This window comes from Salmo salar, chromosome 14 (assembly GCF_965601325.2).
Source record: "Salmo salar chromosome 14, fSalSal1, whole genome shotgun sequence".
NCBI classification, from domain to species: Eukaryota; Metazoa; Chordata; class Actinopteri; order Salmoniformes; family Salmonidae; genus Salmo; species Salmo salar.
Window position 1 is genome coordinate 34,401,831 of NC_138304.1, and position 16,159 is coordinate 34,417,989.

General features: G+C 44.7%; 1 protein-coding gene across 2 annotated transcripts; it reads right to left on the reverse strand.

The window, feature by feature from the left end:
• Positions 1–4,619: 4,619 nt before the first annotated feature.
• Positions 4,620–6,843, reverse strand: iba57 (iron-sulfur cluster assembly factor IBA57). Of its 2 annotated transcripts, none has more exons than XM_045694216.2 (3): positions 6,422–6,843; positions 5,745–6,094; positions 4,620–5,336 (listed from the first exon to the last, which is right to left on the reverse strand). In XM_045694216.2, exons 2-3 carry the CDS (start codon positions 5,878–5,880, stop codon positions 4,945–4,947), a joined length of 528 nt encoding a protein of 175 aa, XP_045550172.1. In that variant the 5' UTR covers positions 5,881–6,094; positions 6,422–6,843; the 3' UTR covers positions 4,620–4,944. The 2 variants fall into 2 exon arrangements, with proteins under 2 accessions (XP_045550172.1, XP_013996060.1); XM_014140585.3 differs by having other exon boundaries at positions 6,313–6,838.
• Positions 6,844–16,159: the final 9,316 nt, after the last annotated feature.

Consider the following 16,159-nt stretch of genomic DNA (forward strand, 5'->3'; position numbering starts at 1 on the left):
TTCCGGATTTGACCATATTAATGACCTAAGGCTCGTATTTCTGTGTGTTTATTATATTATAATTAAGTCTATGATTTGATAGAGCAGTCTGACTGAGCGGTGGTAAGCAACAGCAGGCTCGTAAGCATTCATTCAAACAGCCCTTCGCTGTGCTTCAGGCATTGCGCTGTTTATGACTTCAACCTGGGTGGGTATAATTTGTGGAATGTTCCAACAGGAATCTATTCCAAAAACTTCGTAAATAACAAGGTTTCCAAAAAACAACGCATACAAAGTTGTATAGCGGCAGAATAAGATACCGGGTAGGGAGTGGTCTATTTCATAGCGTTTTTCACTCATCACGTTTATTCTGAAAAATGTCTCTCCTCACATGTCTGTTTACCTATGGACAAACATTAAGAATAAGCTACGTGGTGAGTTGATGCCTATTCGGCAGCTAGTTAGCTAGGTTTGTATGCGTTGCTACTTTGTATGCGTTGTTGGTTGGCAACCTTTTACTTTACGTTTTTAGGAACAAATTCCTGTTGGAACGTTCCACAAATTACACCCACCCCTTCAAGCCTGTCAACTCCCAAGATTAGGCTGGTGTAACCGATGTGAAATGGCTAGCTAGTTAGCCGGGTGCACGCTAATACCGTTTCAAACGTCACTCGCTCTGAGACTTAGAGTAGTTGTTCCCCTTCCTCTGCATGGGTAACGCTGCTTCGAGGGTGGCTGTTGTTGATGTGTTCCTGTTTTGAGCCCAGGTAGGAGCGAGGAGAGGGACGGAAGCTATACTGTTACACTGGCAATACTAAAGTGCCTATAAGAACATCCAATAGTCAAAGGTATATGAAATACAAATCGTATAGAGAGAAATAGTCCTATAATTCCTATAATAACTACAACCTAAAACTTCTTACCTGGGAATATTGAAGACTCATGTTAAAAGGAACCACCAGCTTTCATATGTTCCCATGTTCTGAGCAAGGAACTTAAACATTAGCTTTCTTACATGGCACATATTGCACTTTTACTTTCTTCTCCAACACTTTGTTTTGCATTATTTAAACCAAATTGAACGTTTCATTATTTATTTGAGGCTAAACTGATTTTATTGATGTATTATATTAAGTTAAAATAAGTGTTCATTCAGTATTGTTGTAATTGTCATTGTGTTCTTAACTGACTTGCCTAGTTAAATAAAGGTGTAAAAAAACTAAAAAACGGCCAAATCGGCATCCAAAAATACCGATTTCCAATTGTTAGGAAAACTTGAAATCGGCCCTAATTAATCGACCATTCCGATTAATCGGTTAACCTCTACACTGCACACTACCCTAACCCATCTGGACAAGAGGAATACCTATTTAAGAATGCTCTTTATCGACTACAGCTCAGCATTTAACACCATAGTACCCTCCAAACTCATCATTAAGCTCGAGACCCTGGGTCTCGACCCCGCCCTGTGCAACTGGGTCCTGGACATTCTGACGGGACGCCCCCAAGTGGTGAGGGTAGGAAACAACATCTCCACCCTGCTGATCCTCAACACTGGGGCCCCACAAGGGTGCGTTCTCAGCCCTCTCCTGTACTCCCTGTTCACCCACGACTGCGTGGCCATGCACGCCTCCAACTCAATCATCAAGTTTGCAGATGGCACTACAGTGGTAGGCTTGATTACCAACAACGATGAGATGGCCTACAGGGAGGAGGTGTGGGCCCTCGGTGTGTGGTGTCAGGAAAATAACCTCACACTCAACGTCAACAAAACCAAGGAGAGGATCGTGGACTTCAGGAAACAGCAGAAGGAGCATCCCCCCATCCACATCGACAGGACAGTAGTGGAGAAGGTGGAAAGTTTTAAGTTCCTCGGCATACACATTATGGACAAACTGAAATGGGCCACCCACACAGACAGCTTGGTGAAGAAGGCGCAACAGCTCCTCTTCAACCTCAGGAGGCTGAAGAAATTTGGCTTGTCAGCAAAAACAATCACAAACTTTTACAGACGCACAATCGAGAGCATTCTGTCGGGCTGTATCACCGCCTGGTACGGCTACTGCTCCACCCACAACTGCAAGGCTCTCCAGAGGGTAGTGAGGTCTGCACAACGCATCACTGGGGGCACCTACACCACCCGATGTCACAGGAAGGCCAAAAAGATCATCAAGGACAACAACCACCCGAGCCACTGCCTGTTCACCCCGCTATCATCCAGAAGGCGATGTCAGTACAGGTGCATCAAAGCTGGGACCGAGAGACTAGAAAAACAGCTTCTATCTCAAGGCCGTCAGACTGTTAAACAGCCATCACTAACATTGAGTGGCTGCTGCCAATATACTGACTCAAATCTCTAGCCACTAGAAAAAATTGGATGTAATAAATGTATCACTAGCCACTTTAAACAATGCCACTTTATATAATGTTTACATACCCTACATTACTCATCTCATATGTATATACTGTACTCTATACCATCTACTGCATCTTGCCTATGCCGTTCGACCATCGCTCATCCATATATTTATATGTACATATTCTTATTCATTCCTTTACACTTGTGTGTATAAGGTCGTTGTTGTGAAACTGTTAGATTACTTGTTAGATATGACTGCATGGTCAGAACTAGAAGCACAAGCATTTCGCTACACTCGCATTAACATCTGCTAACCATGTGTATGTGACCAATAAAATTTGATTTGATGTGAAATTTGATTTGATTTAGACATTGCTCAACTGTATCCTCCTGTCTGCCACAGGGATTTTCCTGAACATGTTTACACCACCCCAGTCTTCTTTTCTTCTGACTGGCTGAATGAGTATTGGAATACCTTGGAGGTGGACGACTACCGCTTCGTCTACATGGGACCCAAAGACTCATGGTATAACAAAACATATTTCATTATAGACCCTAATATGGATATCCTCTTATCTCACTCTCCCTTAACATCATGTGCTTGTTTCTCTCATCACTATAGGATGCCATTCCACACTGATGCATTTCGCTCCTACAGCTGGTCAGTGAATATCTGTGGCAGGAAAAAATGTCTCCTATATTCCCCGGCCAAGAGTTTCTACGAGACAGCCATGGCAACCTTGCTTATGACATCACTACCCCCATGCTTCAAGACAAGGGGCAGTTCCCACACTCTGAGGCCTGCCAGCCACTAGAGATCATTCAGGAAGCGGGGGAGATCATTCTTGTGCTCTGTGGTTGGCACCATCAGGTTTATAATTTGCTAAGTGCTGCTGTTTGGATGTGGTGCAAGAGCTTATTTACAAATCATTGCCAGTTAAGCACATATAAGCTCATCTGGCTAATTTTGAACTGTAATAACCCCATTTTTGTCTCATAATCCTGCAGGAAGACACCATCTCTATCAACCATAACTGATTGAATGGCTGCAATGTGTACATTATGTGGCAGTTTCTTCAGAACGAGCTGTCTGCTGTCCAGAGGGAGATAGAGGAGTGGAGGAACACTTGGAGATACTGTATGTCAAAAGCAGATTTATTTTTAAAAAGCTGTGTGGTCTGTAGTAACTAAAGTGTTTTTGTTTTCCAGGTCATCATGAAGTCTTGCTCTGGGATTGACTACAGGGAGTTTGCCTCTTTCCTAAAGATCATCACTGACAACCGCATGTCTTTCTTGAGCTCTTGCTCTGGAAACGCCACCTCAAATTACCCCCTGCACCTTTCAGATACCCTGACCACGTTAGGACCTCACCACGCTGCCTGTGACCTGCAGAGGGTGGCTCACATTCTAGAATGCATGCTCTGCAAAGACTTTAAGAAACTGGACCATTCAACTCTGAGCTCACACAACACCCACCCGTAGCACGCGCTCCAGCAGGTATATCTCACTGGTCACCCCCAAAGCCAATTCTTCCTTTGGCCGCCTTTCCTTCCAGTTCTCTGCTGCCAATGAGTGGAACGAACTGCAAAAATCACTGAAGCTGGAGACTCATATCTCCCTCACTAGCTTTAAGCACCAGCTGTCAGAGCAGCTCACAGATCACTGCACCTGTACATAGCCCATCTGTAATTAGCCCATCCCGATACTGTATTTATTTATCTTGCTCCTTTGCACCCCAGTATCTCTACTTGCACATTCATCTTCTGCACATCTACCATTCCAGTGTTTAATTGCTATATTGTAATTACTTTGCCACCATGGCCTATTTATTGCCTTACCTCCCTTATCCTACCTCATTTGCACACACACTGTATATAGACTTTTCTACTGTATTATTGACTGTATGTTTGTTAATTCGATGTGTAACTCTGTTGTTGTATGTGTCGAACTGCTTTGCTTTATCTTGGCCAGGTCGCAGTTGTAAATGAGAACTTGTTCTCAACTAGCCTACCTGGTTAAATAAAGGTGAAATAAAAAAATAAGAAACCTGAAAGTTTACTGCTGCAGATTAAAGAAACCATACACTCCACTAGGGGGCAGCACTCCCTTTACCAGGAGTAGGCCACTGTATCCCTTTCTGAGCATCTTTATCAATACATTTGGTTGATAAGGCTTTGGTTTCAGAGATAGGTAGCCCAAATGACTTGCCTGATGTCTTGAAATACATACGTTTATGGATGTTTTGTGTGAAAGATGTTGAGAAAATGAGAAACATCCATAGTTTGTGTCCTTGTATGTTTATTACACCAGAGATGCATAGTAATATTTCTGACAATAGATAGTAAATGGTGGTGCACAACTGACAAACAGCATAGTGTCAAGGAAGATACGCAAATTATAATTTCAGGAAGTCTAAAGCAATTTCAATACTGCAAACAAAGTAAAGCTATGTCAGACATGGTTGCTAGTGGTACCAGTGAAATACTGTATTCGATAGATTTGGAATGAGAAGATGTAACTATGGACCCTATCCATGTTGAAATTCTATGGCTCTTTTGAACATATGTATGTTTCATATTGTTGGGGGTCAATAAATACCTCTATCCTCATTTTGCTTTAGTGTCTTTGGGCCACCAGTCTGGCACGGAGGCCTCTAGAGTCACTGTGGTGTCCTCTGACGCCTTGAGTGTCAGTGGCTCTTTAGCGTGAGCCAGGCGGATCAGGCTCAGGCCCAGCTCTCCAACCCCAGCTCTGTGCTTCCCGGCTGGCTTGCCAGACTGGGTCTGTAGCGATACTCCTTCCTCCAGGCCTTCGGCTGGTGCTGACATGCGTACAGGCATCAGACGCTTGCGCACCACCCCGGTGTGATGAGTCCTGGCGGTCAACTCCTGGCCAATGTAACAGCCCTTACTGAAGCTGATGCCCTGCATGTAGACCAGGTTGGACTCCAGAGGAAGAGCCACCCCGGGAGGAAGGTCCTTCACCCCCTCAGGAAGTCCTAAGAGAAATATAGGGTGATTACAGGAATCATTTCAATCCAACAGCCCTGCTAGCCATTTATTTATTTTTTTACCTTTATTTAACTAGGCAAGTCAGTTAAGAACAAATTCTTATTTTCAATGACGGCCTAGGAACAGTGGGTTAACTGCCTTGTTCAGCGGCAGAACGACAGATGTTTTCTTTGTCAGCTCTGGGAGTTGATCTTGCAACCTTTCGGTTACTAGTCCAACGCTCTAACCACTAGGCTACCTGCCACCCCATACCGTATGCTGCAACCAACTGTTCTATTGTATATGGCATGACAAACAACCCAGTAGTTGACAATATACAACCATAGAGTTGGCTACACCACATAGTATTAGATGAGGCAAGCAAACCACTTAAACCTCTAGTTGGCTGATCCTACCTATTGCATAGCGGTGCCTGTGGTACTCTTCTGAGTCGCCTTGCTGACACCATGGAATCATTTCCAGAGGATCGACTTTGTTGTCCACCACCAACCTCCAGCCCATGGCTTCAGTTCTCGGATCTTCCTCCCACATCAGAGCTTTTTCTGGGGCAGTGAGATCTGGCTTAGGCCTCTCGTGGCCTGGGGCTGTTCCCTGAGGCAACACAGCCCATAGAGAAAGCTCTGGACAGGTGCTGATCTTCACCTGCCGGCGGATTTTGTACACCTTCAAATGTTTCAAAATGACGTCCTTTATGGTGGTGTCACACTCGACCAGAACACCACAACCCGCTTCTGCTTCTTTCAACCTAAATAACAATAAAAGAAAGAACATGTCAGCCATCATGTGGGAGTGCTTCAAATGTATACCATGCCTGGGTTTCTAGTAACTAATTGAAACAGTCTTAACTGCTGCACAGTAACTTCCATGTGAAACTTAGTAGTTAGATAAGCAAGCCACGCCCACAATGGAGGTTATGGCTAGCCTGACTGTAAACAAGATGTAGCTGTTACAATAAGGCATTACCTGTATATGATAATGTCATACAGTGTTCTTCCTTGAACGTTCAGCATGTGCGCATACAAAACGTTCTGTTCCTCTTTTGCAAAGAGCTCCATGTCATTGGTTACAATACCTTGAAGAAACGATCTTGTATCGTGCCCTTGAACTTTCAGTAAGGTCCTGTGTGGAAGATGATAGCAAACATACTGTCCCAATACATTCTTACGTGCTTCCTGACTGTAATTATTGATGTTGGTCCATCCTGCTGGGCACCAAGCACCTGTCCACTGGTACCGGCGATCGGAACATTTTCTAGCATTGAAATTGCGTGAGTAGAGTCGAAGTAAAGAGTTTGGACCAACCGCGGCCCTAGCGAAACAAACCAATCCCATACAGTGCATTGTTTGGTACGTGTGCGAAAAACAGCAACTTGACATTTAAATAAAATGCGTTAAATAAGTCCGAGACGGGACGTTTCAGCTGACATCTTGATAACAAACTCCATTTTGAATCCCACAATGCACTGCGTGCGTTTACGTCACGACGATGGGTAATTTCCAGAAGATTCGTGTGTTCAGTTCACTGAGGTAATAAGACTGCTTCCAAGATGTTCGCTCGCCTGTTGTTTTCACGGTAATCCACTCACGTTCTGAATCATGGATCGTCTACTACACAGTGTACAAAACATTAGGAACACCTGCTCTTTCCATGGCAGACTAACCAGGTGAATCCAGATGAATGCAATGATCCCTTATTGATGTCATTTACTTCCACTTCAATCAATTTAGATAATGGGGAGGAGATAGGCTTAAGAAGGATTTTTAAGCCTTCATACAACTGAAATATTGATTCAGTGCTGCCAACTCTCACTCATTTGACCCTCTTCACGCACCACACCTCTTATTTCTCAGGCATTGAAAAAAGTACTGCTTCTATTTTCTTATTCATTTTCCTGCCACTGCACTGTGAAAAGCGGCAGATTGAAGCTTGTGATTTGGTTTAGTAGGTGCGCGTTTAAGTAATAAGGCATGAGGGGGTGTGGTATATGGCCAATATACCACGGCTAAGGGCTGTTCTTAGGCATGACACAGGCTATGCCTGGACACAGCCCTTAGCCGTGGTATATTGGCCATATACCACAAACCTCCAAGGTGCCTTATTGCTATTATAAACTGGTTACCAATATAATCAGAGCAGTAAAAATACATGTTTTGTCATACCCATGGTATATGGTCTGATATTCCACGGCTGTCAGCCAATCAGCATTCAGGGCTCAAACCACGCAGTTTATAAATGTAGTGAAAGACCCCTCATGAATAGAGTCAAGCAGACAGCCACTGGCAGACTGGACAGGCATGTTTGTTATCTTCTGAACTAAGTTGATGAACTCAACTGTCAAAAGAGTAGTTAGGCAACTTGTAGCTCTGTTTTGTACACATAATTGTCAACAAATTAATTAGTCACAGAATGCATCCTTTTGACAGCATATGACAATATAATATAGCCCAGTGCCTAGAGTAAGATGATGGAAATGTTTTACAAATCAGTCTCAACCACCTGAAGATTGATATTCATTAGACTTATCATAAATGTGGAGTAATTTGTAGAAACACCCAGTATTTGTAAACATAGATCAGTGGTAGCCAACCCTCTTGGAGAGCTACCTCGAGGCAGAATTTTCTATGGTCCTATTTTAAAGGGATAGCATAGTTCACCCAAATGAATTACATATTTACATGTTTGTTTCTTATGGAAAAGGAGAGACCGCAATCCATCATATGGTTAGCCACTACCAGGTCCGGCGGCAACGAGAGATGAGACGTTGAGCGGATGGAACCGGCACTTATTCTCCTGATCTGGAAACGGAGAAGGCTGGTATCCGTAACAAAACCTGGAATGGTGACAGGCCGGTGGAGGAACACTGGAGAGTGTTGTGTGCATACTCCACCCAGGGAATATGCTGACTCCAAGTGGCAGGGTTGGCAGACACACTGCACCGTAAGGCGGTCTCCAGATCCTGGTTCACCCACTCCGTTTGACCGTTGGACTGAGGGTACAGAAGAGTACAGAACGCCTTACAGAATCTGGAGGCAAACTGGGGGCCCCGGTCGGAGACGATGTCCAGAGGAAGTATGTGAAGGCGGAAAACATGCTGAATAAGTAGCTGATCAGTCTCATGGGCAGATGGAAGCTTAGGCAGTGGAATGAAATGTGCCCCCTTGGAAAAGTGGTCCACAATGACCAGGATGACAGTGTGGCCCTCTGAGGATGGAAAACCTGTGATGAAGGGTTGAGGAGGTGTTGTCAGCAGATGAAGAAGCCCCAGAGGCTGCTGACGAGAAGTCTTGTTCCGGATGCATGTCGGGCAGGCAGCCACAAAGGTCCGGGTTTCCGCCTCCTCAGAGGTCCACCAAAACCTCCTCCTCAGAAACTCAGAAACAGAGTTAGCCCACTGAAGTACCTTGGACTGTGCCTCAAGAGGAAGAAAAGTTTGTTAGATGGACAGCCGTCAGGAACTGCCTCCCTACCCTGCGCCTCCCTCACTACAGTCTCTATACCCCGGGACACTGGTGCTAGACTACAGTCTCTATACCCAAGGACACTGGTGCTAGGATGAGCGACCTGGGGATGATGGATCCAAGCTGCCAATCCTCACTGGAGCTGGAGAACTGGCGAGAAAGGGCATCCGGCTTCACGTTCTTAGACCCTGGACATTAAGATAATGTGAATCTGAACCAAGTGAAGAAAAGAGCCCAACGAGCCTGTCGGGGTCTGAGGCATTTAGCCTCCTGGATGTAGGCCAGGTTCTTGTGGTCAGTCCAAACCATGAATGGATGTTCCAAACCCTCCAACCAGTGCCGCCACTCCTCCAAAGCCATTTTGATTGCAAACAGCTCCCGATTGCTGACATAATAGTTCCTCTCTGCTGGAGTGAGACGCCTGGAGAAGAAGGCACAGGAATGAAGCTTTTGGTCTTTAGCCGAGCACTGAGACAGAACTGCAACCACGCCAACGGCAGAGGCATCCACCTCTAACACACAGGGAAGAGAAGGACCCGCATGAACTAGAATGGGTGCAGAAGAAAACCAACGTTTCAGGTTCTGGAACGCCTTCTCAGCAGCAGGGGTCCAGCTTACATGCCCAGCGTTGCCCTTGGTGAGCGCTGTCAATGACGCAGCCACCAAAGTAAAGTCTCTCACAAATCTCCGGTAGAAATGAGCAAAAACCCTAAAACGCTGGACTTGCTTGATTGTGCTGGGTTGCGGCCAGTTGACCACCACTTCTACCTTTTAGGAGTCCATCCATACACAGCCCTGAGACACGATGTACCCAAGGAAGGAGATATGTGGAACGTGAAACTCACACTTTTCGGCCTTCACGAACAATTGGTGAGAGAGGAGTCTTTGTAGAACCTGGCGAACATGTTGGATGTGTTCAACCATGGACCTGGAGAAGATGAGGATGTCATCAAGGTACACAAACACGAACTGGTTAAGGAAGTCACGCAGCACATCATTAACAAGGGCCTGGAAAACGGCTGGAGCGGTTGTAAGTCGACACGGTACTCATAATGTCCATTTGGCGTGTTGAATGCTATCTTCCACTTGTCTCCCTGTCTGATGTGCACCAGATTGTACACGTTCCGTAAATCCAATTTTGAGAAAACCGTAGCTCCCTGGAGTCTCTCAAAGGCTGACAACATAAGAGGAAGACGGTAATGGTTCTTGATGGTAATGTTATTTAAACCCAGGTAATCGATACAGGGATGTAATCCCCCATGCCTCTTTCCAACAAAGAAAAAACCTGCTCCTGCGGTTTAAGTGGACGACCGAATAATCAGTTGAAGTTGGAAGTTTACATACAACTTAGCCAAATACATTTAAACTCAGTTTTCAAAATTCCTGACATTTAATCCTAGTAAAAATTCCCTGTTTTAGGTCAGTTAGGATCACCACTTTATTTTAAGAATGTGAAATGTCAGAATAATAGTAGAGAATTTTTTATTTCAGCTTTTATTTCGTTTATCACATTTCCAGTGGGTCAGAAGTTTAAATACACTCAATTACTATTTGTTAGCATTGCCTTTAAATTGTTTAACTTGGGTCTAATGTTTCGGGTAGCCCTCCACAAGCTTCCCACAATAAGTTGGGTGAATTTTGGCCCATTCATCCTGACAGAGCTGGTGTAACTGAGTCAGGTTTGTAGGCCTCCTTGCTCGCACACACTTTTTCAGTTCTGCTCTCAAATGTTCTATAGGATTGAGGTCAGGGCTTTGTGATGTCCACTCCAATACCTTGTCTTTGTTTTCCACAACTTTGGAAGTATGCCTGGGGTCATTGTCCATTTGGAAGACCCATTTGCGACCAAGCTTTAACTTCCTGACTGATGTCTTGAGATGTTGCTTCAATATATCCACATATTTTCCTGCCTCATGATGCCATTTATTTTGTGAAGTGCACCAGTCTCTCCTGCAGCAATGCACCCCCACAACAAGATGCTGCCACCCCTGTGCTTCATGGTTGGGATGGTGTTCTTTGGCTTGCAAGCCTCCCTCTTTTTCCTCCAAACATAGCGATGGTCATTATGGCCAAACAGTTCTATTTTTGTTTCATCAGACCAGAGGACATTTCTCCAAAAAGTACGATCTTTGTCCCCATGTGCAGTTGCAAACAATAGTCTGGCTTTTTTTATGGTGGTTTTGGAGCAGTGTCTTCTTCCTTGCTGAGCGGCATTTCAGGTTAAGTCAATATAGGACTCGTTTTACTGTCGATATAGATACTTTTGTACCTGTTTCCTCCAGCATCTTCACAAGGTCCTTTGCTGTTGTTCTGGGATTGATTTGCACATTTCGCACCAAAGTACGTTCATCTCTAGGAGACAGAACGCGTCTCCTTCCTGAGCGGTAGGACGGCTGCGTGGTCCCATGGTGTTTATACTTGCATACTATTGTTTGTACAGATAAACATGGTACCTTCAGGCGTATGGAAATTGCTCCCAAGGATGAACCAGACGTGTGGAGGTCTACCATTTTTTTCTGAGATCTTGGCTGATTTCTTTTGATTTTCCCGTGATGTCAAGCAAAGAGGCACTGGGTTTGAAGGTAGACCTTGAAATGCATCCACACGTACACCTCCAATTGACTCAAATGATGTCAATTAACCTATTAGAAGCTTCTAAAGCCATGACATAATTTTCTGGAATTTTCCAAGCTATTTAAAGGCACAGTCAACTTCTGACCCACTGGAATTGTGATACAGTGAATTTTAAGTGAAATAATCTGTCTGTAAACAATTGTTGGGAAAATTACTTGTGTCATGCACAAAGTAGATGTCCTAACCAACTTGCCAAAACTATAGTTTGTTAACAAGAAATTTGTGGAGTGGTTGAAAAACAAGTTTTAATGACTCCAACCTAAGTGTATGTAAACTTCTGACTTCAACTGTAACTGTTCATGGCTGCAGTCTCTGGACCTGAGAGAAAATACAGCCCTCCTCTCTGAGAGGTGGTGCCGGGCAGGATGTTGATGGAACAATCGTAGGATCTCTAAGGAGGCAGTTCGCTGGCCCTTCTTTGCTAAAGACCTGACCCAGATCCCAGTACTCCCAAGGTATGTGGGAAAGATCAGGCTTGTCACCCCCAGCCGGGGGAACAGGAGAATCGGAAGCCTCCAGACAAGCAGGGCCGGAATGGTGTGGAGAGAGTTGCTGGTGGGTGGACTGGCATGAAGGATTCCATCCCAGAACTCTTCCCGAGGGCCAGTCAATTTCAGGATTATGCATAGAAAGTCACGGATGTCCAAGAACCAGGGGAAGCTCAGGAGACCAAATATAACTGGATAAACTCCACATGATAATCCAGAACTTGTAGCTGAATAGGCATGGTGAGTTGCTTCACCTTCCCAGACCTTAGGGGTTGACCATCCAGCACAGTGACCGACAACGGATTGTTCAGCTTAGTGAGAGGCAGCCCCTGTTGCCGAGCTAATGTATCCAGAAAACGATCCAGAAAACAGCCGGTAGCCCCAGATTCTATGAAAGCAGGAATGTTCATCTGCCCATTGTCCCACTGCAGGTTGGCCAGAAGCAAGGTGCGTACCGTGTCGGCAGCTGGAGACTGTATCTGACTCGCAAGTATTCTCCCGTCTACTGACGAGTCATCCTGTTTCTGATCAGCTCAGGACAGGAGGCACGGAAATGTCCAGACTGTCCACAGTAAAGACAACGTTGCTTGTTAATCCTGCACCTTCTCTCCAGAGCGGAAAGTCTTGTGCGTCCCAATTGCATCGGCTCCTCTGAAGGAGAATTCTGACGGGGTACAGGACAAGCAGACACAGCTTAAGGCAGTGGAACAAACAAAGAGTCGACTCCCTCAGCGGAACGCAAAACACTGGAAATAACTCAGAACCCCTCCGTCCTCTCGCGACAGCGTTCCCGAAGCCGGTTGTCAATCCGGATGGCCAGAACGATAAACTCATCCAGAGTGTCAGGGGAAGCCAGTTCATCCTTGAGAACCTCACTGAGTCCGTTCTGATTGCTGCTCCCATATGACCGTGGCCCAGGCCAGAGACTGTCCTGAGAGCAAGGAGATAGCGTATGCCACTCTGGAACCCTCGGTGGGAAACGTTGATGCCTGCAGTTCGAAGTGGTAACCTAAGGAAACAACAATCAAATAACACAGAAACTGACACGCAGTCGTGGGTGAACAGGGAGTACAGCAGAGGACTGAGGAAACACCCCAAGGGGGGCCCTGTGTTAAGAGTCAGTGTGGATGAGGAATTGTTGCCAATTCTCACAGCATGTGGTCTGCCCGTCAGGAAGTCCAGGATCCAGTTGCAGAGGTTGGTGTGCAGACCCAGGGCTCTGAGCTTAGTGTCGATTTTGGAGGGAATAATAGTGTTGAACGCTGAACTGTAGCCAGTTAACAACATTCTCACATAGGTGTTCCTCTTGTCCAGATGTGTTACGGTCGTGTGAATAGCAATGGAAATGGCATCTTCCATGGATCTGTTGGAGCTTTAGGGAAATTTGAATGGGCCCAGTGTGCCTGGCATGCTGGCCTTGATGTGAGCTAAAACCAGCTTCTCGAAGCACTTCGTGATGATTGAGTTGAGTGCGACGTGGCGATAGTCATTTGGGCATGTCACCTTGTTTTTCTTGGGTACTGGAACGATGGTGGTCTCCTTAAAGCAGGTGGGGGCTACAGCCTGGGAGAGGGACAGGTTGAAGATGTCTGAGAAGATGCCCGCCAGCTGGTCAACACACTCTGAGCACGCGCCAGGGATGTAATCTGGGACAGCGGCTTTGGGAGTATTCACTCTTGAGATTTCTCATGTCAGCCTCAGAGAGCAAAAGCACCTGGTCATCCAGAGCAGCGACAGTGTTCCAGGATGGCTCAGTATTTTCTGCCTTGACGCAAGCATAGAATGTGTTACGCTTGTGTGGGAGGGAGGCTTCGGTGGGCACCGCACAGCTGGATTTTCCTTTGTTGTCTGTGATAGTCTGTAGTCGTTATCACATGCATGTCTGAGTTGTCAAACATCAATTCAAGTTTGAGTCTGTATTGTCTTTTTGCGTCCCTAATGGATTTGCGGACCTCGTACCTGCTTTCCTTGTACACATCACGCGCCACCGAGTCATTGGGGTTCATTCATGTGACTCGAGTCCACAACTCTGTGAGGTAGTCATTCAAAAATCATGTTAAACACTATTGTTGCACACAGTGAGTCCATGCAACTTATTATGTGACTTGTTAAGTACATTTGAAGTCCTGAACTTATTTAGGCTTGCCATAACAAAAGAGGTTGAATAGTTATTGACTCAAGACATTTCAGCTTGTCATTCATTTGTAAAAATGTCTAAAAACAAAAGTCCACTTTGACATTATGGGGTATTGTGTGTAGGCCAGTGGCAAAAATCACAATTCAATCCATTTTAAATGCAGGCTGTAACACAACAAAATGTGTAATTTGTATTAATTTATAAATTTTTCACCAGGTTATTTAATTAACCTGTTTAGGATAGGGGGCAGTATTGACACGGCTGGATAAAAAACGTACCCGATTTAATCTGGTTACCACTCCTACCCAGTAACTAGAATATGCATATACTTATTACATATGGATAGAAAACACCCTAAAGTTTCTAAAACTGTTTGAATGGTGTCTGTGAGTATAACAGAACTCATTTGGCAGGCAAAAACCTGACAAGGTTTCAGGCAGGAAGTGGCCTGTCTGACAAGGTGTCGTTTTTCTTGTCTCTGTTTATTGAAGAGTGAGGATCTTAGCTGTCCCGTGACACTTCCTACGGCTGCCATAGGGTCTCAGAAGGCGGCAAAAAGCTGAATCGTGGCTTTGCAGGCTCTGGCTGAAACAAAGTAGCGCGTTTGGGTAGTGGCTGGTTACAGTACTGTGAGACTCAGGCGCGTGCCCGCGTCGACCGAAAGCTTTGTTTACTTTCCTCAGTTTAGCTAAATGGACATTCCCGGTCGGAATATTATCGCTTTTTTACGAGAAAAATGGCATAAAAATTGATTTTAAACAGCGGTTGACATGCCTCGAAGTACGGTAATGGAATATTTAGATTTTTTTTGTCACGAATTGCGCCATGCGCGCGACCCTGATTTACCATTTCAGATAGTGTCTGGGACGCACGAACAAAACGCCGCTATTCGGATATAACGATGGATTATTTTGGACCAAACCAACATTTGTTATTGAAGTAGCAGTCCTGGGAGTGCATTCTGACGAAGACAACAAAAGGTAATCAAACTTTTATAATAGTAAATATGATTATGGTGAGTGCTAAACTTGCCGGGTGTCTAAATAGCTAGCCCGTGATGCCTGGGCTATGTACTTAGAATATTGCAAAATGTGCTTTCACCAAAAAGCTATTTTAAAATCGGACATATCGAGTGCATAGAGGAGGTCTGTATCTATAATTCTTAAAATAATTGTTATGCTTTTTGTGAACGTTTATCGTGAGTAATTTAGTAAAATGTTAGCGAATTCCTCCGGAAGTTTGTGGGGGGTATGCAAGTTCTGAACGTCACATGCTAATGTAAAAAGCTGGTTTTTGATATAAATATGAACTTGATTGAACAAAACATGCATGTATTGTATAACATAATGTCCTAGGGTTGTCATCTGATGAAGATCATCAAAGGTTAGTACTGCATTTAGCTGTCTTCTGGGTTTATGTGACATTATATGCTAGCTTGAAAAATGGGTGTCTGTTTATTTCTGGCTTGGTACTCGATTTTTAAGGTTTTGAAAATCGCGCCACAGGCTTCAAGTGGCTGTTACGTAGGTGGGACGAATTCGTCCCGCCTAGCCCATAGAGGTTAACCAGGTAGTCCAGTTGAGAACAAGTTCTCATTTACATCTGCGACCTGGCCAAGATAAAGCAAAGCAGTGCGACATAAACAACAACGCAGAGTTACACATGGAATAAGCAAACGTACAATCAATAACACAATAGAAAAGTATATCTACAGTGTGTGCAAATGTAGTAAGATTAGGGAAGTAAGGCAAATAATAGGCCATAGTGGAGAAATAATTACAATTTAGCAATTAAACACTGAAGTGATAGATGTGTAGAAGATGAATGTTCAAGTAGAGATGCTGGGGTTCAAAGGAGCAAAAAAATAAATAACAATATGGGGATGAGGTAGTTGGGTTGGCTATTTACAGATGGGCTGTGTACAGGTGCAATGATCAGTAAGCTGCTCCGATGCTTAAAGTTAGTGAGGGAGATGTAAGACTCCAGCTTCAGTGATTTTTGCAATTCGTTACAGTCATTGGCAGCAGAGAACTGGAAGGAAAGGCGGCCAAAGAAGGAATTGGCTTTGGGGGTGACCAGTGAAATATACCTGC